This window comes from Solanum verrucosum, unplaced genomic scaffold (assembly GCF_900185275.1).
Source record: "Solanum verrucosum unplaced genomic scaffold, falcon-dt-bn FXZP01000036.1, whole genome shotgun sequence".
NCBI classification, from domain to species: Eukaryota; Viridiplantae; Streptophyta; class Magnoliopsida; order Solanales; family Solanaceae; genus Solanum; species Solanum verrucosum.
Genome location: NW_026020253.1, coordinates 1,247,264 through 1,264,412, shown reverse-complemented (window position 1 = coordinate 1,264,412; position 17,149 = coordinate 1,247,264). Strand labels below are relative to the sequence as shown.

The following is a 17,149-nucleotide window of genomic DNA, read 5'->3' as shown; positions in this document are numbered from 1 at the left end:
CGCAACCTATCAAGTTAAAGGTATTTTAGTCCTCTTTCCAACACCACCAAGTTTGCCTAATTTCGAGCCAAAGTTATAGAAGTTATGCTCTTTTTACTGAAGCCCTGTCAGGCAGAGCATCTTCATGACCCACTTGACGGGTCGTGGTGCTCATGACAGCCCAAGAAGCTTGTATTGAAGTCAATTCAATAGTGTTTAAGTGAGGTTTCACCCCAAAGTCACTGGTTAAGCACCACAGACGTCTAAATGGTCCGTAAAGATCCACATGGACCGTAAAGTCTTCCATGAAATAGACTTATCAGACTTAGAGTTTAGGGTCAACTTCAAACGATCATATCTTTCCGCACAAAATGAATTAGGTTTCACATGACCTATCAAATTAAAGATCTTTGAATCCTTTTTCCAACACAACTGATTTTGCCTAATTCTAAGCTACAAGAAAAAAATTATGCCTATTTTAGTGAAGCTATGTCTGGCAGGGCATCTTCATGAGCTGCTAGATGGGACATCATTATAATGACGGCCTCTGAATCCCCTTTTAAATTCAGTTCGACAACATTTAAGTCAGGGTCGCATTAGTCTATTCCCCTATGCATTTGATACTTAAACTACGTCGTTTTACTCAGTATAAGCTTAGAAAACTAGCTAGAAACTACCTGAAACCGTTATTCTCCTAAAATAATCTAACTTAGAACGAAAAGAAGAGAAAAGAGACGATAGTTTTCCCAAGAACGAGCAGAGGTCTTCTTCAACTTCAGCCCCAAAATCCAAAGGATTTCTCTGTAGATTTCACCATCAGGTATGTGGGATTTCACTAGTGGGTTCCTTTCATCCACTAGGTCCCTAGAATTGAGTCAGTTCCTTGATTCCACGTAACTTGTTTAGACCTAGGGTTTGTAAAATATTAGGAATTGTGGTGATCTCAGTTGTTATAGTATCCATAGTCTAAATAACATGTTTTCTTGGAAACGTTGCTTAATTCCTATTATCAAACTTAGAACACTAGTTTGTGTAAATTCTGTTTGATCATGAATTATACTTGCTAGGTTAGTTAGACAGAAAATCATGCTCCAAATTTAGAATGTCACATTCCCAGTATATAAATGTTGCATTCTCAGTAAGCATGTCAGTATTTTGCGCTATTCAGTATTTAGGGCATTTTAGCTATTCATCCAGTTAGGAGTAGATTTAGCACCGAATTGGACTAGAGTTCAGCGTACCATCATAGTCCCAGAACTACGCGCCTGTGTAGGTTTATAAGTTCCCTCTATTAGGCATTAGATTTAGTGATCACGCCACAGTCATGCCTTTATACCCCCGACAAGGTATATTGGGTCCTCTCGATGGGGTTTATACATCAAACTCCACGTTTAACTAATGTAGTTTATGTTAATTAATAGTAGCTCCCGCAATTAGACTCTTAGTGCATTGACCTGATTTTCAACAGTTACTTCAGTATACAGTTCCGCATGTTATCTTCATGATTAGTACTTGGTCATTGCATTCAGTTTATCTTTCATTTATACTTCAGTAAATATCCTTGTCCAGATTATATCATTGCGCAACTTATACATTTTGTTCACCTTAGCAAATTTATATCCTACATGCTCAGTACATTTCAAGTACTGACGCATACTTTGCGCTACATCGTTTCATGATGTAGGTTCAGGCACACAGCATCCGAAGATCACGCTTAGATCAATCCACATTTAACAACTTCAGTGGTGAGTCCTCATACTTTGAGGACAATAGACATCTTCCTATTTCAATCTTTATTTTTAGTTTTCAGTTGAGTTAGTTGGGGGCATGTCTCAACAACTCAACTTAGTTAGGGGCTTTTGAGACATAGTAGTAGATTCAGCTTGAATTAAGTGGTTGTTTCAGTTATCACTAAACTCTTACTATGTTATATATATTCAGACTAGTTGGGTTTTTCCCCATTTCAGATATCCACTGTTTTACTCAGTTTTTTTCAGTATGCTTGATATATGCCAGACTCAGGGTTAGCTTCGGATCACTCGTGATCCTAGGTCCCGTGTTACATCTAGGGGGTAGTCTTGGGGCGTGACAGTCTCCACCCAATCAATTCCATTTTCTTATTGTATTTAGGTGTTTTTTATTCAAATATAATTTATTCCAAATAATACATAGATCAACTCATAACTTATGCATGCATTAGTTATGTGGTTTTCTAATTTTCTAACCAAACATAACATTATGTGTGTTGAATTTTATACCGGACATAAAAATGCTACCAAACACGTAAAGCTTATGCAACATTTTATACATGAATAACTCAAGTCTTATCCAGTGACCGAACGGGCCCTTAATTCTCAAATTCTTGCTTGTAAATTTCTCATCTAATGAAATGAGAGTTGAATCAGAAAAAATGTACAACACATGTCTTTTCAGTTGGAACAAAATTTGTTGTGTACTTTATCTAATCTTTCAGCTGCAACATTTAGTGCTTGAGCTTCCAACAGTCATCCTCAGTGTACAAGTCTGAGAGCTTACTTGTCACGTATCTCTCTTTTTGGAAGTAAATCAGCACGTCTGAATCTGAAACTGAATCTTATTCCTATAAACAAGGCACCAACAAAAAGCATACATCAGTAATACTAGAATTCAAAGCTCAATCCTCTTAGGGGAACAACATGTTGAATATTATTACCTGAATTTCGAGAGAAGAACTTCAGTATTTCATCAATTAATATCACCTAACAAGAAAAAGTAGCAGTAGTCATGGAAGGGGGAAATCCACTTCATGATAAATGGCAAGAATATTTATGAAGTAGCACACAAGAACAAAAGCTGCTGGCAAACATGAAGGAGAAAGGTCAAACAAAATGTCAACATGAACACAGGCATATAAATTGATAATGAGCAATTCCTTTTGCCCCCCTTCCATTTTTTAAGCTTGAGGAACTTGGCCATAATGCACAGTTTTTAAGGATATAATTGATAATGAGCAATTCCTTTTGCCCCCCTTCCTTATACTGTATCTATGACTATAATACCTGGAACTAAACAGAGACACTCTATCAAGGCAGCAAGTGGGCACATACTCTAGCTGCATTTATGATGGACGCGAGCTATAGAGATCAGCGAAAGGTCACACCTTTTTGTATCCAAGAATGACACATTTGCTACATGTGGCACCAATCTTAACAATACTTATCCTCATTTGAACTATAGCATATCTCCAGTTATACAAATCACGCTTTCTTCCAAAAATTATGATAAACGAATTCTCCAGTAGGATACAGAAAAAATGATTTTTGCAGTTCACAAACATAAATATGAAAGGGAGTCCATAGTTAAGGACTTTGATGGTCAAATCTCTTACAGGAAATGAAAGGTATAGCACAACTGTCCACTCTGCCCAGCTTAACGGTGTCACCTGCAATTCTCACACATCAGGATCATTAACTAACATGTCCAGCATAAGGAGGCCATCACACAACTGAAAAAAATTATGCTTCAAGTCAGAAGAAAAAGAGACTACTTACAGAGAATAGAGCGGATAATGGTTGCACATAAAGAATGAGAATGTGAAGGATCATGGTGAAGATAATCGAAGCAACAAGCCATAGATTACTCCATGGAGGGATGACACTAAAGAACAAATTGAAATATAGTCAGTCCTGAAGGACTTACAGTTACTTTGATGTAATTTCAATATACTGTCTCGGTAGAAGGCATTCTATACAGATATTGCAAGACAACAGAGTTTGGAAACACTATAGAGCTTCAGCAACAATGTCTCTAGAAGATTATAAAAGTTCAGTCAATTTTGGATAGCATATGAGTTATGACAAGATGCAGAATGCATTCCACATCTTGAGAAGGAGAATATCTGGACCTTGTACATACATTACTTATTGAGGCCCAAAACGTGTAGATTACAAGGTATTTGTTTATCTAAAGAACAAAAATTATATTCATCACTAAGAAAAAATTGGCAGAAAAACCTAGACCCACCTTAAATAAAATCCTAACATAATATTTTGTAATAAACAGATTTTTAGAGGGATTTTGGAATGTGGGAAGGGGTTATGGATCAGTGAAGAAATCTCTTAAAAATTACTGTATTTTCTAGAATGGTTAAAAGGACTACTAAGCCGGTGAGGTAGCCAGGACTTTGAGTGGCTTTGCAAGAACTTTCAGACCCAAGCTGTAAGCATTCAACATTAGGAATTTCTGATAAAATGTCAATCAAATAATTACTGTAGACAAAGTAATTTTGACAAATTACTGATACCTTTGTCAAAAAAAAAGTAATTTTGACAAAGAACAGAACTGGAAAGTTGGTAAGAACGGCTAAATATTCAGAAGCAGTAGGACAAATGCCAATAGAACTTCCCATGAGATGCATCAAGAATTTCAAGGTTCAGAAGAAGAAAGGCATATGTTAAATCTGTGTAGCTGCAAATCATTTTTACTACAATTCTATCTGAAAAAGTAATTGCATATAAGTTTTTCTAAGCAATAGAGTTCACAATAAGTGGAAGGTGGAGGTATTGCCTTTGAAGAAATTCTTAAAAGAACAGTTTTCCATTTCCTCAAATAAAAGGATAAAAAAGTGTGGGCCTAAACTTTTTAACAAAGCAAAAGTAACAAATCAGATAAACAACAGTTTCAGTATCATGCTTACAGTAAAGATTGATTTTCACTGAGATTATTCAATGCATTGAACATCTCAACAACAACAAGCACCGTCATTGAAACAGTAGATGGGTGGCGATCACTGAATATACTGCAAGCATAATTTGTTTCCCTTGTTGAACAACTGTCAAAATGCATCTGAAAACAAACACAAACGAGTTAGTTTTAATCTAAGTCTATTCAAGGAGATATACTCCCAAGTTTTCAAAATCGTAAGTCCCTGAATCTGAATATCCCCCCCAAACCACACATTAACACTATGAAACCAATTCTTCAATGCAGCCCTCTAGATGAACAAATGGGAAGAGAAAGAAGTGTGACTCACCCATAACTCATAATTTTTCCCTTCTATGCTCACGAGGTGTTGGAGGTAGATTCTTATTAATAAAGGTTTGAAGCTGAAGGAGCTTTTGCAGGTTCATAACGTACTAACTTTTGTGACCACAGAGGTACTTGTCAACACTCCAACCTAGTGGTGGCAAATGGGTGGGTCGAGTCAGATATGGGTGGGCCAAAACTAAGGAAAGTGAAAATGGATAAAATGGGTAAACAACCGGATATTATGGATATAAATATTATCCATGGCTTCTTATTATGTGAAGAAACAAATACCCTAGATTACAAGCATTTTTTCTTTTTAGATCGAGGCTATGAATTGATTGCAGTCGAGATTGAAAGTCGCATCCCAATCGGGGCGAAGGTCGGGTCGGGAACGTAGTCGGGAGTAGGGTCTTGGGTTGGAGCTGGAAGTAGGATCTTGTGTCATGGGTTGAGGTCGAAAGTCAGAAGTCGGGTCTAATTTAAGGGAAGCTTTGAAAAAAATTCCTTGCTTTATGTAAGGAAGTCATTTTCCTTAAATTAGAGGAAAATAAATCTATTTGAAAAATATTTTCCAAAACATTTAAGCCAGCCAAACATGAGAAAATTGGAAAAAAAATTTCTTCATACCAAACACAACCTAAATAATTGTACATTATAGAGGTTCCTACACCCTTGCATACTTTTAAGGGGCATGCAATTGGTAGATATCCATGGTTTATCCATATTTTATGATGGATAATATGGGTTGTGAGAAATATAGAAAAAGAATATTATTGAATTGTTGTTGTGTCTACATCATTACATTGAGACCCAATTTATAGACACTGGACTACAATCCTTTACAAATTAGGATACTATTTACTATTCCTATTTCTATTTGTATTCCTATTCCTATTCCTATTCTAAATAGGATTGTATAACCTATTCCTATTCTAATAGGATTGTATAAACCTATTCCTATTCTAATAGAATTGTATAAATAAACCTATTCATGTTCTAACATGGGTTGATCCATATTTGACCCACTTTTAAATGATTGGATACCCGATCCTCGAACGTATAACCATTAATTTTACCCATTTTGCCAGCCCTACTCCAACCCCATCAATATAAGGAACATCTTCGAGTGAACTTACCAATTCAGTATATGGGAGTTTCGGTCCATTATCATAATAAACAAACCACCATATAAAACCTGCAACAGTGGCAAGTCCAACATATGCTGCACGAAAGAGAATTACAATCAACAAAAGTCAAGGAAAACAAATGCAGGACAGGTCAGGTATCATATAAAGAACTAACAACTACAAACAAATTTTATCTCCAAATGTCAGTGTTTACTGTATGCTAATAACATTCAAAATATTCACCCTCACTTCAGCGAGTAAGAAGTACTTTCGATATACTATTCGACTAAACAGAGGCCTTAAACTTCCAAATACTAGGTACGCAACAAAAGTAAATAAGGAATGTGTCTACCTCCAATAACTAGATAACGGAAAAACAGCCACCCACTAACCACTGCTTCATTGACCTGTCATAAACAAGTGAAAGGAGGTTTCAGATTTGACTTTTTTTCAACACCTAGCTTTCTAATTTTTGGAAAAGGTTAAAATATTAACGCATTTGCGAGGCAAGAAATTAAGATAATGAGCAAACATTTTATGGAAGATAAAAAAACAGAAAGATCACAATTAACTTTAATATAGTAAGGGCACTTGACACTTCACTGTCACAGCCAGTAAAGTTGAACAATACCAAAAAAAAAAAAAAAAACATTTAACAAGTGCAATTTCCACCTTCCATGTCGTGCTGACAAGCACGTGTCCCAAGCATTTAGGATGAACTTAATCAAATAACTAGAAATGTCATCGAAGATATTTGTGAAAGGAAAAGCTACAAATGCTTGTTTCAGAAAGATGGACACTGTTAACGAGGGAGAGAGAGAAGAAACTAGGAAAGCAGAGTGATAATTCTATTCAAACTTGGCAAACTTGGGTGATTCATAAGTTCAACCAACGACCATGATTCTTTTCTAGCAAAACAATGTATAAGAAACAATTTATATAAGTTTGTTAAGAAAGGTGAAGTACATAAGCTATCTGTACTATAACCAGTGTTGTCAAATGCAAGCTTAAGCCTTGAAGAGAGGCTCAAAATGTGTTGATGGCTTCGTCTAGCTTAATGTGCTCTTTGTTTATTAAAACAGCATCAGATGAACCAGTCTTAATTTTGTATCCTTAAATCCTGTTAGATAAATTCATTGTATAATCATGCAACGACACTGTATCACTCTGAAGGGATTCTCCAATTATTTTATGCTTGATTGCATTTACATATCACAAAGAAATCAGTTCTCTCTTACTCTAAAGATGAAGTTGGAGAAACAATGTCGTGACTCAGGCTTAACTGCCAAGGTTTGTCTGCATTAACCCGACCCCTCCGGCAAGCACAAGACATTTGGACTACATGGATCGCCTAAGATAAGTTTCACAACAAAATTCCTTTTGCATTCAATTGCCAGCTGTTCCATAGGCTGGTCCACTTAATCAACACACACACACTCTTTTAGGGACTCCGCGTACTCGCTATGATTTACCCCACCCTCGTACTAGGGGAAGTACTGATTTTGATATCACCTGCCATGGCCTAGACCCAATTGCCAAGGTATTGTTTGTTTTGGACCCCTGTAGGCCACCTCAAGACTTTGGCCTCACATTTTAGTATGAGCTTTAATGTAAAATGGGCCTTAAAAATTGAATCCTAAACACACCCTTATATAGACCCCAACATCCCATCCCACTCCTATGTGAGATTTGTCTAAGGCAAGTTTCACCATGAATCCCCTTACTAGTTCAACCACTACAGATCCATAGGTTGTTATATTCACCCTCCCTTATGGACTCGGTGTATTCACTGAGGCATGTCTCACCACCGTGTTAGGGGTGGTACCAACTCTAATACAGCCCAGGCCTAACTGCCAAGGTATTGTCTAATTTGGTATGTACTCTTTGGGATACCCAAGGCTAGTGGGCCTCATGGTTGAATAATGAACTCACCTTATATAGCCCCTAACCTTTCCCTCCCATTCTGATATGAAATTTTACTACGACAACTTTCACTGCAAATTCCCTTTCGAGTTCACCCACCATCGGTTCGTGGGCAATACGCTCAATCCCTTAAAAAACTTGACATCCTTGAAGAGATGCCCTACCACCTGAGAGATACCAACTCCAATACCAGGCCAAACTACCAAGATATTGTAACGCTTTAACCCAATCCATCTAGGTCACCTTAAGGCGCCTTTTGGGTTAAAATACTAGGGAACAAAACCGTGAGCAGTGTTTTGGGAAGCGAGAAGCGGAAAAAAGCGACGAGGGCTCGCTTCACAGAAGCGAGAAGCGAGAAGCGAAGCGCGCGCTTTTTTTAAGTAAAGCGATATTTAGTATAAAAATAAAAAAATATTAAATAACTGAATAGAGGTAATATATTCTTAGATTAAAAGTAAATAGATAGTCAATAATACTCATAAGTCATAACATATAAAGCAAAAAATCAAAAACATAATTAAATCACAAAAGAATCAAACTCCTATTCTTCAACAAGATCCTCAAACTCTTCAAGTGGAAAGAAAACAGAGCAGCAAAAGAATTGGAAAAAACAGAGCAGTAATATTAATTGAAAAAAAAAGCAGGTCAGTAATAGAGATTGAAAAACAGAGCAGCAAACAGAAATTGGAAAAAAAAAATGCAGCAATAAAAATATAGATAACACCCAGCAGCAACCAAAAAAAAAAAAGCAGTAGCAGCAGCCTCAAAGAGAAGAAGAGAAGGAGGAGAAGAAGAAGAAGAAGAGAACTTACAGCAGTGGCAACCTGGCAGCAACCAAAAATAGAAAAAAAATCGCAGATCAGTTGCAAAGAAGAAGAGAAGAAGAAAACTTACGCAGCAGAGAAGAAGAAGGAGAAGAGCAGTCGCAGCAGAGAAGAAGAAGGAGAACTCATGCAGCAGAGAAGAAGAAGGAGAACTCATGCAGCAGAGAAGAAGAAGGAGAACTCATGCAGCAGAGAAGAAGAAGGAAAAGAGCAGTCCAAAAAAGAATTTGAAGTCGCAAAGAGTATATTAAGTCGCATAAGGATTTCAGCAATTAAAAAAAAAAAAAAACTTACAATTTTAAAAAAAGAAACCCTAAACTGTTACCTTGTCAAAAAAAAAAAAAAAAAAACCCTAATTTGCGCTTTTTCAAATTAAGCGCGCTTTTTTTACGCTTTTGCTTTTCTGCGCTTCTCGCTTCTACAGTAGAAGCGAGCGCCTTTTCAATGTCGCCTCGCTTCACGAAATAAAAGCGCAAGGGCCTCGCCTCGCCTCGCTTCTCGCTTTAAGCGCGCTTTTTTGCGCTTTTTACAACACTGACCGTGAGGCCCAAAATCCTTGAGCTGGCCCAAAGAGGTCGTGCCAAAGACGAAAATACCTTGACAATTGGGACTTATTCGTGAACAGGCAATTTGTTAAATGTGATCACCCTAAAAAAGAACATGTCATGCTTTATCATTTTTAACCAGAAATTTGACCCTAAGTTTTTCATGTAATATCTATTCCAAGTGTTACAAACCACTTATAATCAAATATAAGTTTGACCTAGGATAGAAGATCACATGAATTATGAACACTCATCCTATACAATCAAACCTTGTAATAACATTGCTTCACTATAACTGCCTGATTTATTCCAAAATCGATTTTTCATGTTATATTTTACTTCTCTATAACAACATTCTACCTATAACATTAGTATCATTCATTATAGCGGTACACACTTTGTAAAATTACCCCGCCATAATATGTTGCAAGAAATATTTTTTCTTTTTGTATAACAATAAAATATTAAAATATTTATGGTAATCATCATTAATATCACACACATAGTAAATTTCAAGTGTGAATATCTAAAAGGAAAGAAATTGTATTTAAATGGTGCCCATCTGTTATGGTCATAATTTCACGAGGAAAGGCTACATGAGTTGGCCTTTTTTACATTCATACTCTTTCTATATTTTTGTTTAAATGATTAACACATACATTTCTTCTTCTTGGTACAAAATCATTAAACTAATCATTTGCATGCTTTATAACAGCTAAATGAGATTTAATTATCAATTGTCAGTATACATATATAGCACCACTTCACAATAGTAACCATGAAATTTTGAGACAAACACTGCCATTATAATGAGGTTTGATTGTATCTGGATGCTCTGCTTCCAACATCTTTCTGATATATGATATAGATCATAAATTTGAACTAAAGAAATGAAAGTTGAGTAAGAAACTTGTAAAGCAATAGTACCTGAACTTAACTTCCAGAATTAAATTATTCAGTCAAATAGCCTCTGTTTAGTTTTAAACCAGGAAGAACAGAAAGTTCCGCATCAGTTCCCAGGCAGGCTGTCTCTGTTCATGACACCTTAAAATGTATGCTTCATGCTTTGGGTTAAATAATAGACCATTAAGATCTCCTAACTTAACAAGACTATCACATAGTCCATAATCAACACAAACTTATATAAATAACAAGCCTGATTCGCCAGCAAGGTAGCATAAACAACAAAATAAATGCATGCGAAGTGGAGCTGGTAAGCTCAAAGCTAGTGTACCATCTAAGCCTTATAGTAAACAACAAAAGAGCAGTAGTAAATGTAAACAAAAGGATCATATTATATCAAACCACGACAGGAGAGAAAATAATACCTTCCGAGGTTTGGACTTCATAACATCTGAGTCTTGTTTATTAAACCCAATAGCTGTGGCAGGTAATCCATCAGTGACCAAATTTACCCATAGCAGTTGGACCTGCATATTAACAAAATCACCTAATAAATCTAAATAAAAAGTAAATTCACGAATAATTAGGGAATCACAAAGAAGGCAACCTAACATGCTTAGAAGAGAAACAAATAAAGCATCAAACAGTTGTGAGCTAGTTTGGATCAAACAGTTGCTAGGAGAGCTAAAATTTGGCGAAATCAACTAGATGGAACTTGTGTGTGATAATCAAGCAGCCCTTCATATTGCATCAAATCCAATGTTTCATGAAAGGACTAAGCACATTGAGGTTGACTGTCACTTTGTCAGAGAAAAAATAGTCTCAGGAGATATTGTTAAAAAATTTGGGAAGTCAAATGATCAGCTTCCAGATATCTTCACCAAGTCGCTCACCGGTCCTCATATTAATTACATATGTAACAAGCTAGGTACATATAATTTGTATGCACCAGCTTGAGGGGGAGTGTTAGAATAGGAATAAAGTATATACAAATCCTACTTAGAATAGGAATACTAATAGGAATAGGAATAGGAATTGGAATCCTAGTTAGACTAGGAGTCCAATGTAGTGTCTATAAATAGGGTCTCAATGTAATAATGTAGATACAAACAACAACATACAACATACCCAGTGAAATCCCACAAAGTGGGGTCTGGGGAGGGTAAAGTGTACGCAGACCTTACCACTACCTCGTGGAGGTAGAGAGGCTGTTTCCGGAGGACCCTCGGCTCAAGTACATCCAAACCAAGTAAAAGAAGAGGAAACAATATATAAAACATAACATCCAATAAGAAAAATAGTGCATAATCAACAACGGAGACAATAACATCAAGAAAATACTGTGAGAGGTGAAACGCAGTAAACAACATATGACTATAGGATCACAGACAAGAACTACAAGTGCCAGGCTAGGACTACTACAAACGCTACCAACCAATACCCTCGCAAGGAAAGACAACACGCTAACCCTACTAACCTTCAACCTTAATACGCGACCTCCACTCCTTCCTATCTAGAGTCATGTCCTCGATAATGTGAAGCTGAGCCAAGTCCTGTCTAATCACCTCTCCCCAATACTTCCTAGGCCTACCTCTACCCCTCTGCGTACCCTCTACAACCAGCCCCTCGCACCTCCTCACTGGGGCGTTTGCGCACCGTCTCTTCATATGCCCAAACCATCTCAGTCTCGCTTCCCTCAGCTTGTCCACCACAGGGGCCACTCCCACCTTCTCCCGGATAACCTCATTCCTAATCTTATCGCTCCTAGTGTGCCCACACATCCATCTCAACATCCTCATCTCCGCAATAATGTAGATACAACAATTCAATAATATTTTTCTTATAATTCTCACAGTATTATAGTGGTTTATAATAGGAACTTTGTGTAATAATGTATATACAATTCAATAATATTTTTCTCCAATATTTCTCACATAATATCATAGCATTGGTGAAATTAACTGCGAAGACTGATTTCGGTCATCATCTTATTCTGTTAAGTGCTTTTTAATAACCACCACCACCACTGGGTCTCTCAATCTCCAGCGACAACCCCAGTCAACCCACCGAAAAAGACCACCTCACGCGCCGATTAGAGGTTTGAATTTTTCGGCGAGATCTGACCATGCGCCGGTGGATGAGGTCTATTCTGACTACTTTCCTACAAATTTTTTCTTGGTTACTCTTGAGTTAAAGAAGAATATCGTTGCTATTCACCTGATCTTCGTCGATACATTATGTCCGCTAATGTCACACTCGTTTAATCTCAACCTTACTATACATCTTCTGATAATTCAGATGTCTCTAAGGTCTTACCCAGGTCTTACCTGTTTGACTTTTAAGGAATCTACCGTTACATCTACATCTCTAGTTGTAGTGCCACCACTCCTGACTTATCATTGTCGTTTGCACCCAGTACTAGTCCTAGTTGATTCATGTCATGCGCCGAACCCTACTCCTACTGCAGACTTGCCTCCTCCTAGCCAACCGATTGCACTTCAAAAAGATATACAATCACTTGAAATGTTAATCCACATTATACTTTCTTGAGTTATCATCGCTTATCATGGCTCTCAACCAACTTCATTGACCACTAGGCCACTTACTTGGATGCGGAAGTAAGCAAAATATGACTGCTTAATTCAGATAAGAAAGGGAAAAATGTGTACTTGAGATGCTTAAAAACAGAGATGAACTCTAGAAGTTATAGACTACCAACTCACAGGCACAAGAGTATCAGGAATCCCAAGCATAGCAGCCACAAATATACAGACCACTTCACCAATGTTTGAAGATATCATGTATCTAATAAATTGCTTCGTATTGTTATATATAACCCTTCCCTCAGCAACTGCCTGCACAGAAAACATAATTCAATTAACCAAAGGAATATAATTTTAAGGACAAAAAATTTAGCAGAATTTAATGAAAAAGAATATAAGCTTACTGCAACAACGGTGGCGAAGTTGTCATCTGCTAAAACCATATCTGAAGCACTCTGCAAGTTGAGACCACATGAAAGGGATTCAAATGTCTGATTTGGGAGTCCAATATAAACAATTACGGACGGACAGAAAAGTGAAAAACAAAATCCACTTTGTGATCAAACAGTGAAATTCTTGCTAAAATCATCTTGAACTGCAGAGAAATAACAAAAAGCTTGTTGCACCAATGTACAGTAGGATACAAATATTGTTTTACAAATTCACTAAATTGTTTCCAGCAGTGGCAACATTTTTCCAGTTCGGCAAATTAAATTGTGAAAAGAAATATATGAAGAAAAAATGTCACTTCACATGTTTCCAGAGCTATTCATATCATGAAATGATACAAGTCTTGAATAAGAATCTATGACATACTAAAGCATCCTTGTTGAAGATCCTTTACTCCAATATCTAGGGTTCTTTGAATTGAAAGATGTCAATAGAAATTCAATATTTTGCAACTACAACAATGTAAAACACAAGTGTCAGAAGGAATTGGTATTAAATTATTAAAGGGAATTTTTAATAATTTATCTATTTAGAAATTACGTAAAAAAATATTATAAATCATAATAATTATAATTAACGAATTAAAATATCTAAACATATATTAAAAAATTTAATTGACTCTCGAAATTCCATCTGCACCACATAAATTGGAAAAAAGGGAGTAACATATACTATGTGAAAATTACTTTAAAATTATTATATTAATAACTTAATTATCTAAAACCTTATAAAAAGAATTGGTTACTCTTGAAACTCCATGTGTACCGCATAAATTGGGACAAAGAGAGTATCATATATTATATGAAAATTATGTAAAAATTTACTATTTACCACAGTAATTAACAACATAAAATATCAAATATGAATATGTATATGTACATATGCATATATATTACTCCTTATATATAAGGGAGAGTTGAGCTCCTTATTTACCCTGGATTAGGGGCATTTTAGGCATTTCCCTTATTATCTGCATTGTTGTATTTGTACATTTTAGCTTTTAAAGTTGTACTCTGCTTTTAATGGTCAAAAAAACCTAAGCCTAACCAGCTGATTTAGGGGTGATATAGGTATTTCATATTTTCAGCTGCTGCTGCCTTTTGTACATCCTGAATAAAATCTTCAACTGCCTCAATTGATTTATCTAATCATCCTCAATACTGCTGTACATTTCACATTTATTGTGTGGTTAGTTAATGTTTTAGACTGCTGCAACTTTTTGATTTACCAAAGAGTTCTTTTTGGTCTGCTTCAATGGATAAACTCAAAAAACTTTTTGTCTGTCCTAAGAGATTAGCATGGAAAAAATTGGCTTCTCCTGTCATTTTTGGGTGCTGCAAATATCATATTCCCACAGGCTCATATTGTTCTCTAAGAAATCTGCTCTCAAAAGGTTCAACTCTCCACTATTTCAGCAAGAAAAAAGTTTTGCCTTTTCATCTTCTGGCCTCTTGGTTTCCATCGTTCAAGCTTTTGCATGTGAGGTCTTTCGCTTCGTCTTCTTCATCTTTGTTTATCAGAGTTTTTTTTGATGTGATAATTCTTCACAAGAATTTTGAGAATAATATATTTCATTTGTTATCCCTATGCCATAATTTTTCACTCAGATAGTTAACGTATGAAATAATTCAAAAATTGGTAAGAGGGGTTTGTCCTTTTGAAATGAATGGTGGATTTGGAAAAGGGGACAAATCTGTATGTATGTATAGGTAAGAATATCGATACAGTATAGATATTGAACAGTGGGGGTATAGGGAGTGGGGTTAAAGAATGAAAGTTGGGGAAGAAAGGAAAGAAAAAGTCTTTGAGAGAGACGTAATTGTCAGAAAGTACCTCGATTTAATGATGATCGAAAGTTCTAACCAAGATACTACCGTGTTCGGATTCGCTGCTTTCTTATCTTTTTCTGCTTTATCTATCGAAGTTTTTTTGGTGTGAGTTTGATATTAACAAGTTTCGAGAATAGTACTGTGCTTATAAAGAATCTATTCTTTTGGTTCTTGATTTGATATTTCTATCGTAATTGATCATTCTAAGAGGGTGCCTCTTTGCCATGATCGTCAGCTAAGTGTTCCTCGCTACTTTTGAAAATACGTATGCTGGCGTTGAAGGAAATCAGTTCTAAAGATAGACTGCACCATATGGTATGGTTCTGTTTGTTTGACATGAGAAGTGTAGAAAAGCTCTGTTCTTTATATGGTACTTTTAAGACATTGTTGAGTAGTGGCATGGAACTGTTTTAGATGGAGTATAAAGTAGATAGAGGATTTATATTAGCTGACCTGTTAGTTAGTGATTGAGCACTATTTTTGTGGGTTTTTTTTCATTGTATTAAGCTTATCCTGTTCGATTTGTTGAATTGATTAGTGAACTTTGATGTTTCAGAGTAAAAGAGTTACTGATTTCTTGGTTCGATTTGTTTAATTGGTTGGTGAACTTTGAAAATTTAGGAGTAGAAGTCTGTAAATAGAGAGGTTGGTTTTGATATACTTTGGCTTAAGAAAAGAAGAAAAGGAACCAGTAACAACAACAAGATAATAAGATAAACGAAATGGAAGAAACAAACAAGTAGTACCATAGATAAACTAATACTAACACCTAATTTCATGCAACTTAAGTATGGTACAAAACACAATAATTATTTATGAAGATAAAAGCTTTCATATGGAATATTAGGTATGTTAGACCCAAAAGGCTTTTCGCAGGTTACAGATCAAAGAAAATTAAGAATGACAAAAGCTGGACATAATCGCAATAGGAAGATATGATTTTTTGTAAAGAAAGTTCACTGTTTCTGAACTACATAGGAAAGCTTACACATTCACCTTGATGACGACACTAAAACGCATATTAAGCGAGACGAAGCGCTCAACACGTTTTGAGCCTCACTTCAGGGCTTCAACGTACCTTTGACAACACTGGTTTGTGTCTATTTGAACTAAATATTTTAGCCCAAATAAAATTACAATTTTTTTTATAGAAAATCAAATCAAAGAAGTCTAATAGAGAGAACACACAAAAAAAAGAGAAGAAAAAATATTCAAAAATAATACTCCCTTTTTCCATCTTTACTTGTCCACTATACTATTTTTTATTTCCAACAATACTTATCCAGTTTATAAAACCAATCAGTACTTTACTAATTTGTGTCTATTTTACCCTTGCTATTAAATACTATTCATTTTCAATGTTTAGATGACTGATATTTAATAAGGGTAACTTGGTAAAATTACCCCTATCATTTACAGCTTCTTAATCTCGATGTCAAGTCAATAGTGAACAATTATGGTTGGACAAAGGGAGTAATAATAAACCAAGATGAAAGATTAAAAATTTGAGCCTAATGAACTCCTCTATTTATAGCCAACAAAGGGCAGTATGAACATGTGCTTATTGTGCCTTATCAGAAAATCACAACTCTTTAAAGTGCAAAGATGTCTGCCTTAAATATAATATAAATAAATAAATATAAATGTAAAACATAGCACATATACTAAAATGGGTGTATTATAGTAATTTAATATTCAAGTTAAGATTTTTTAGTTTGGGGTACTATAATAATTAAACATTCAAGTTACCTATGTTTAAAAATGAGAGGAAACTTCTATATTTACCGCCAGCAAAGGGTGGTATGAACATGTGCTTATTTTGTGTCTTATCAGAAAAGTCACAACCCTTTAATGTGAAAAGGTATCTGCTTTAAATATAATATAATCTAAATAAATAAATAAATATAAATGTAAACCATAGCAAATATACTAAAATGGGTGTAATATAGTAATTTAATATCCAAGTTAGAATTTTTTTAGTTTGGGGTATTATGTTTTTTTTTTTTATGACAAGGGAAA

At 35.5% G+C, this 17,149-nt stretch overlaps 1 protein-coding gene across 5 annotated transcripts in view; it reads right to left on the bottom strand.

Moving 5' to 3' along the window:
* Positions 1-2,252: 2,252 nt before the first annotated feature.
* The window catches only part of LOC125833096 (calcium-transporting ATPase 3, endoplasmic reticulum-type), an 85,271-nt gene continuing 70,374 nt past the window's right edge, over positions 2,253-17,149 (bottom strand). For 3 of the 5 annotated variants that reach the window (XM_049512241.1, XM_049512242.1, XM_049512243.1), the window contains 10 exons: positions 13,256-13,306; positions 13,032-13,163; positions 10,734-10,835; positions 6,466-6,520; positions 6,123-6,208; positions 4,655-4,803; positions 3,510-3,615; positions 3,347-3,400; positions 2,672-2,717; positions 2,253-2,578 (listed from right to left, as the gene is read on the bottom strand). In XM_049512241.1, the coding sequence (XP_049368198.1) occupies positions 2,511-2,578; positions 2,672-2,717; positions 3,347-3,400; positions 3,510-3,615; positions 4,655-4,803; positions 6,123-6,208; positions 6,466-6,520; positions 10,734-10,835; positions 13,032-13,163; positions 13,256-13,306 (849 nt within the window). In that variant the 3' untranslated portion in view covers positions 2,253-2,510. Of the gene's footprint in view, positions 2,579-2,671; positions 2,718-3,346; positions 3,401-3,509; positions 3,616-4,654; positions 4,804-6,122; positions 6,209-6,465; positions 6,521-10,332; positions 10,376-10,733; positions 10,836-13,031; positions 13,164-13,255; positions 13,307-17,149 lie in introns of those variants that run through there. The other 2 variants (XR_007443287.1, XR_007443288.1) reach the window with 2 other exon arrangements.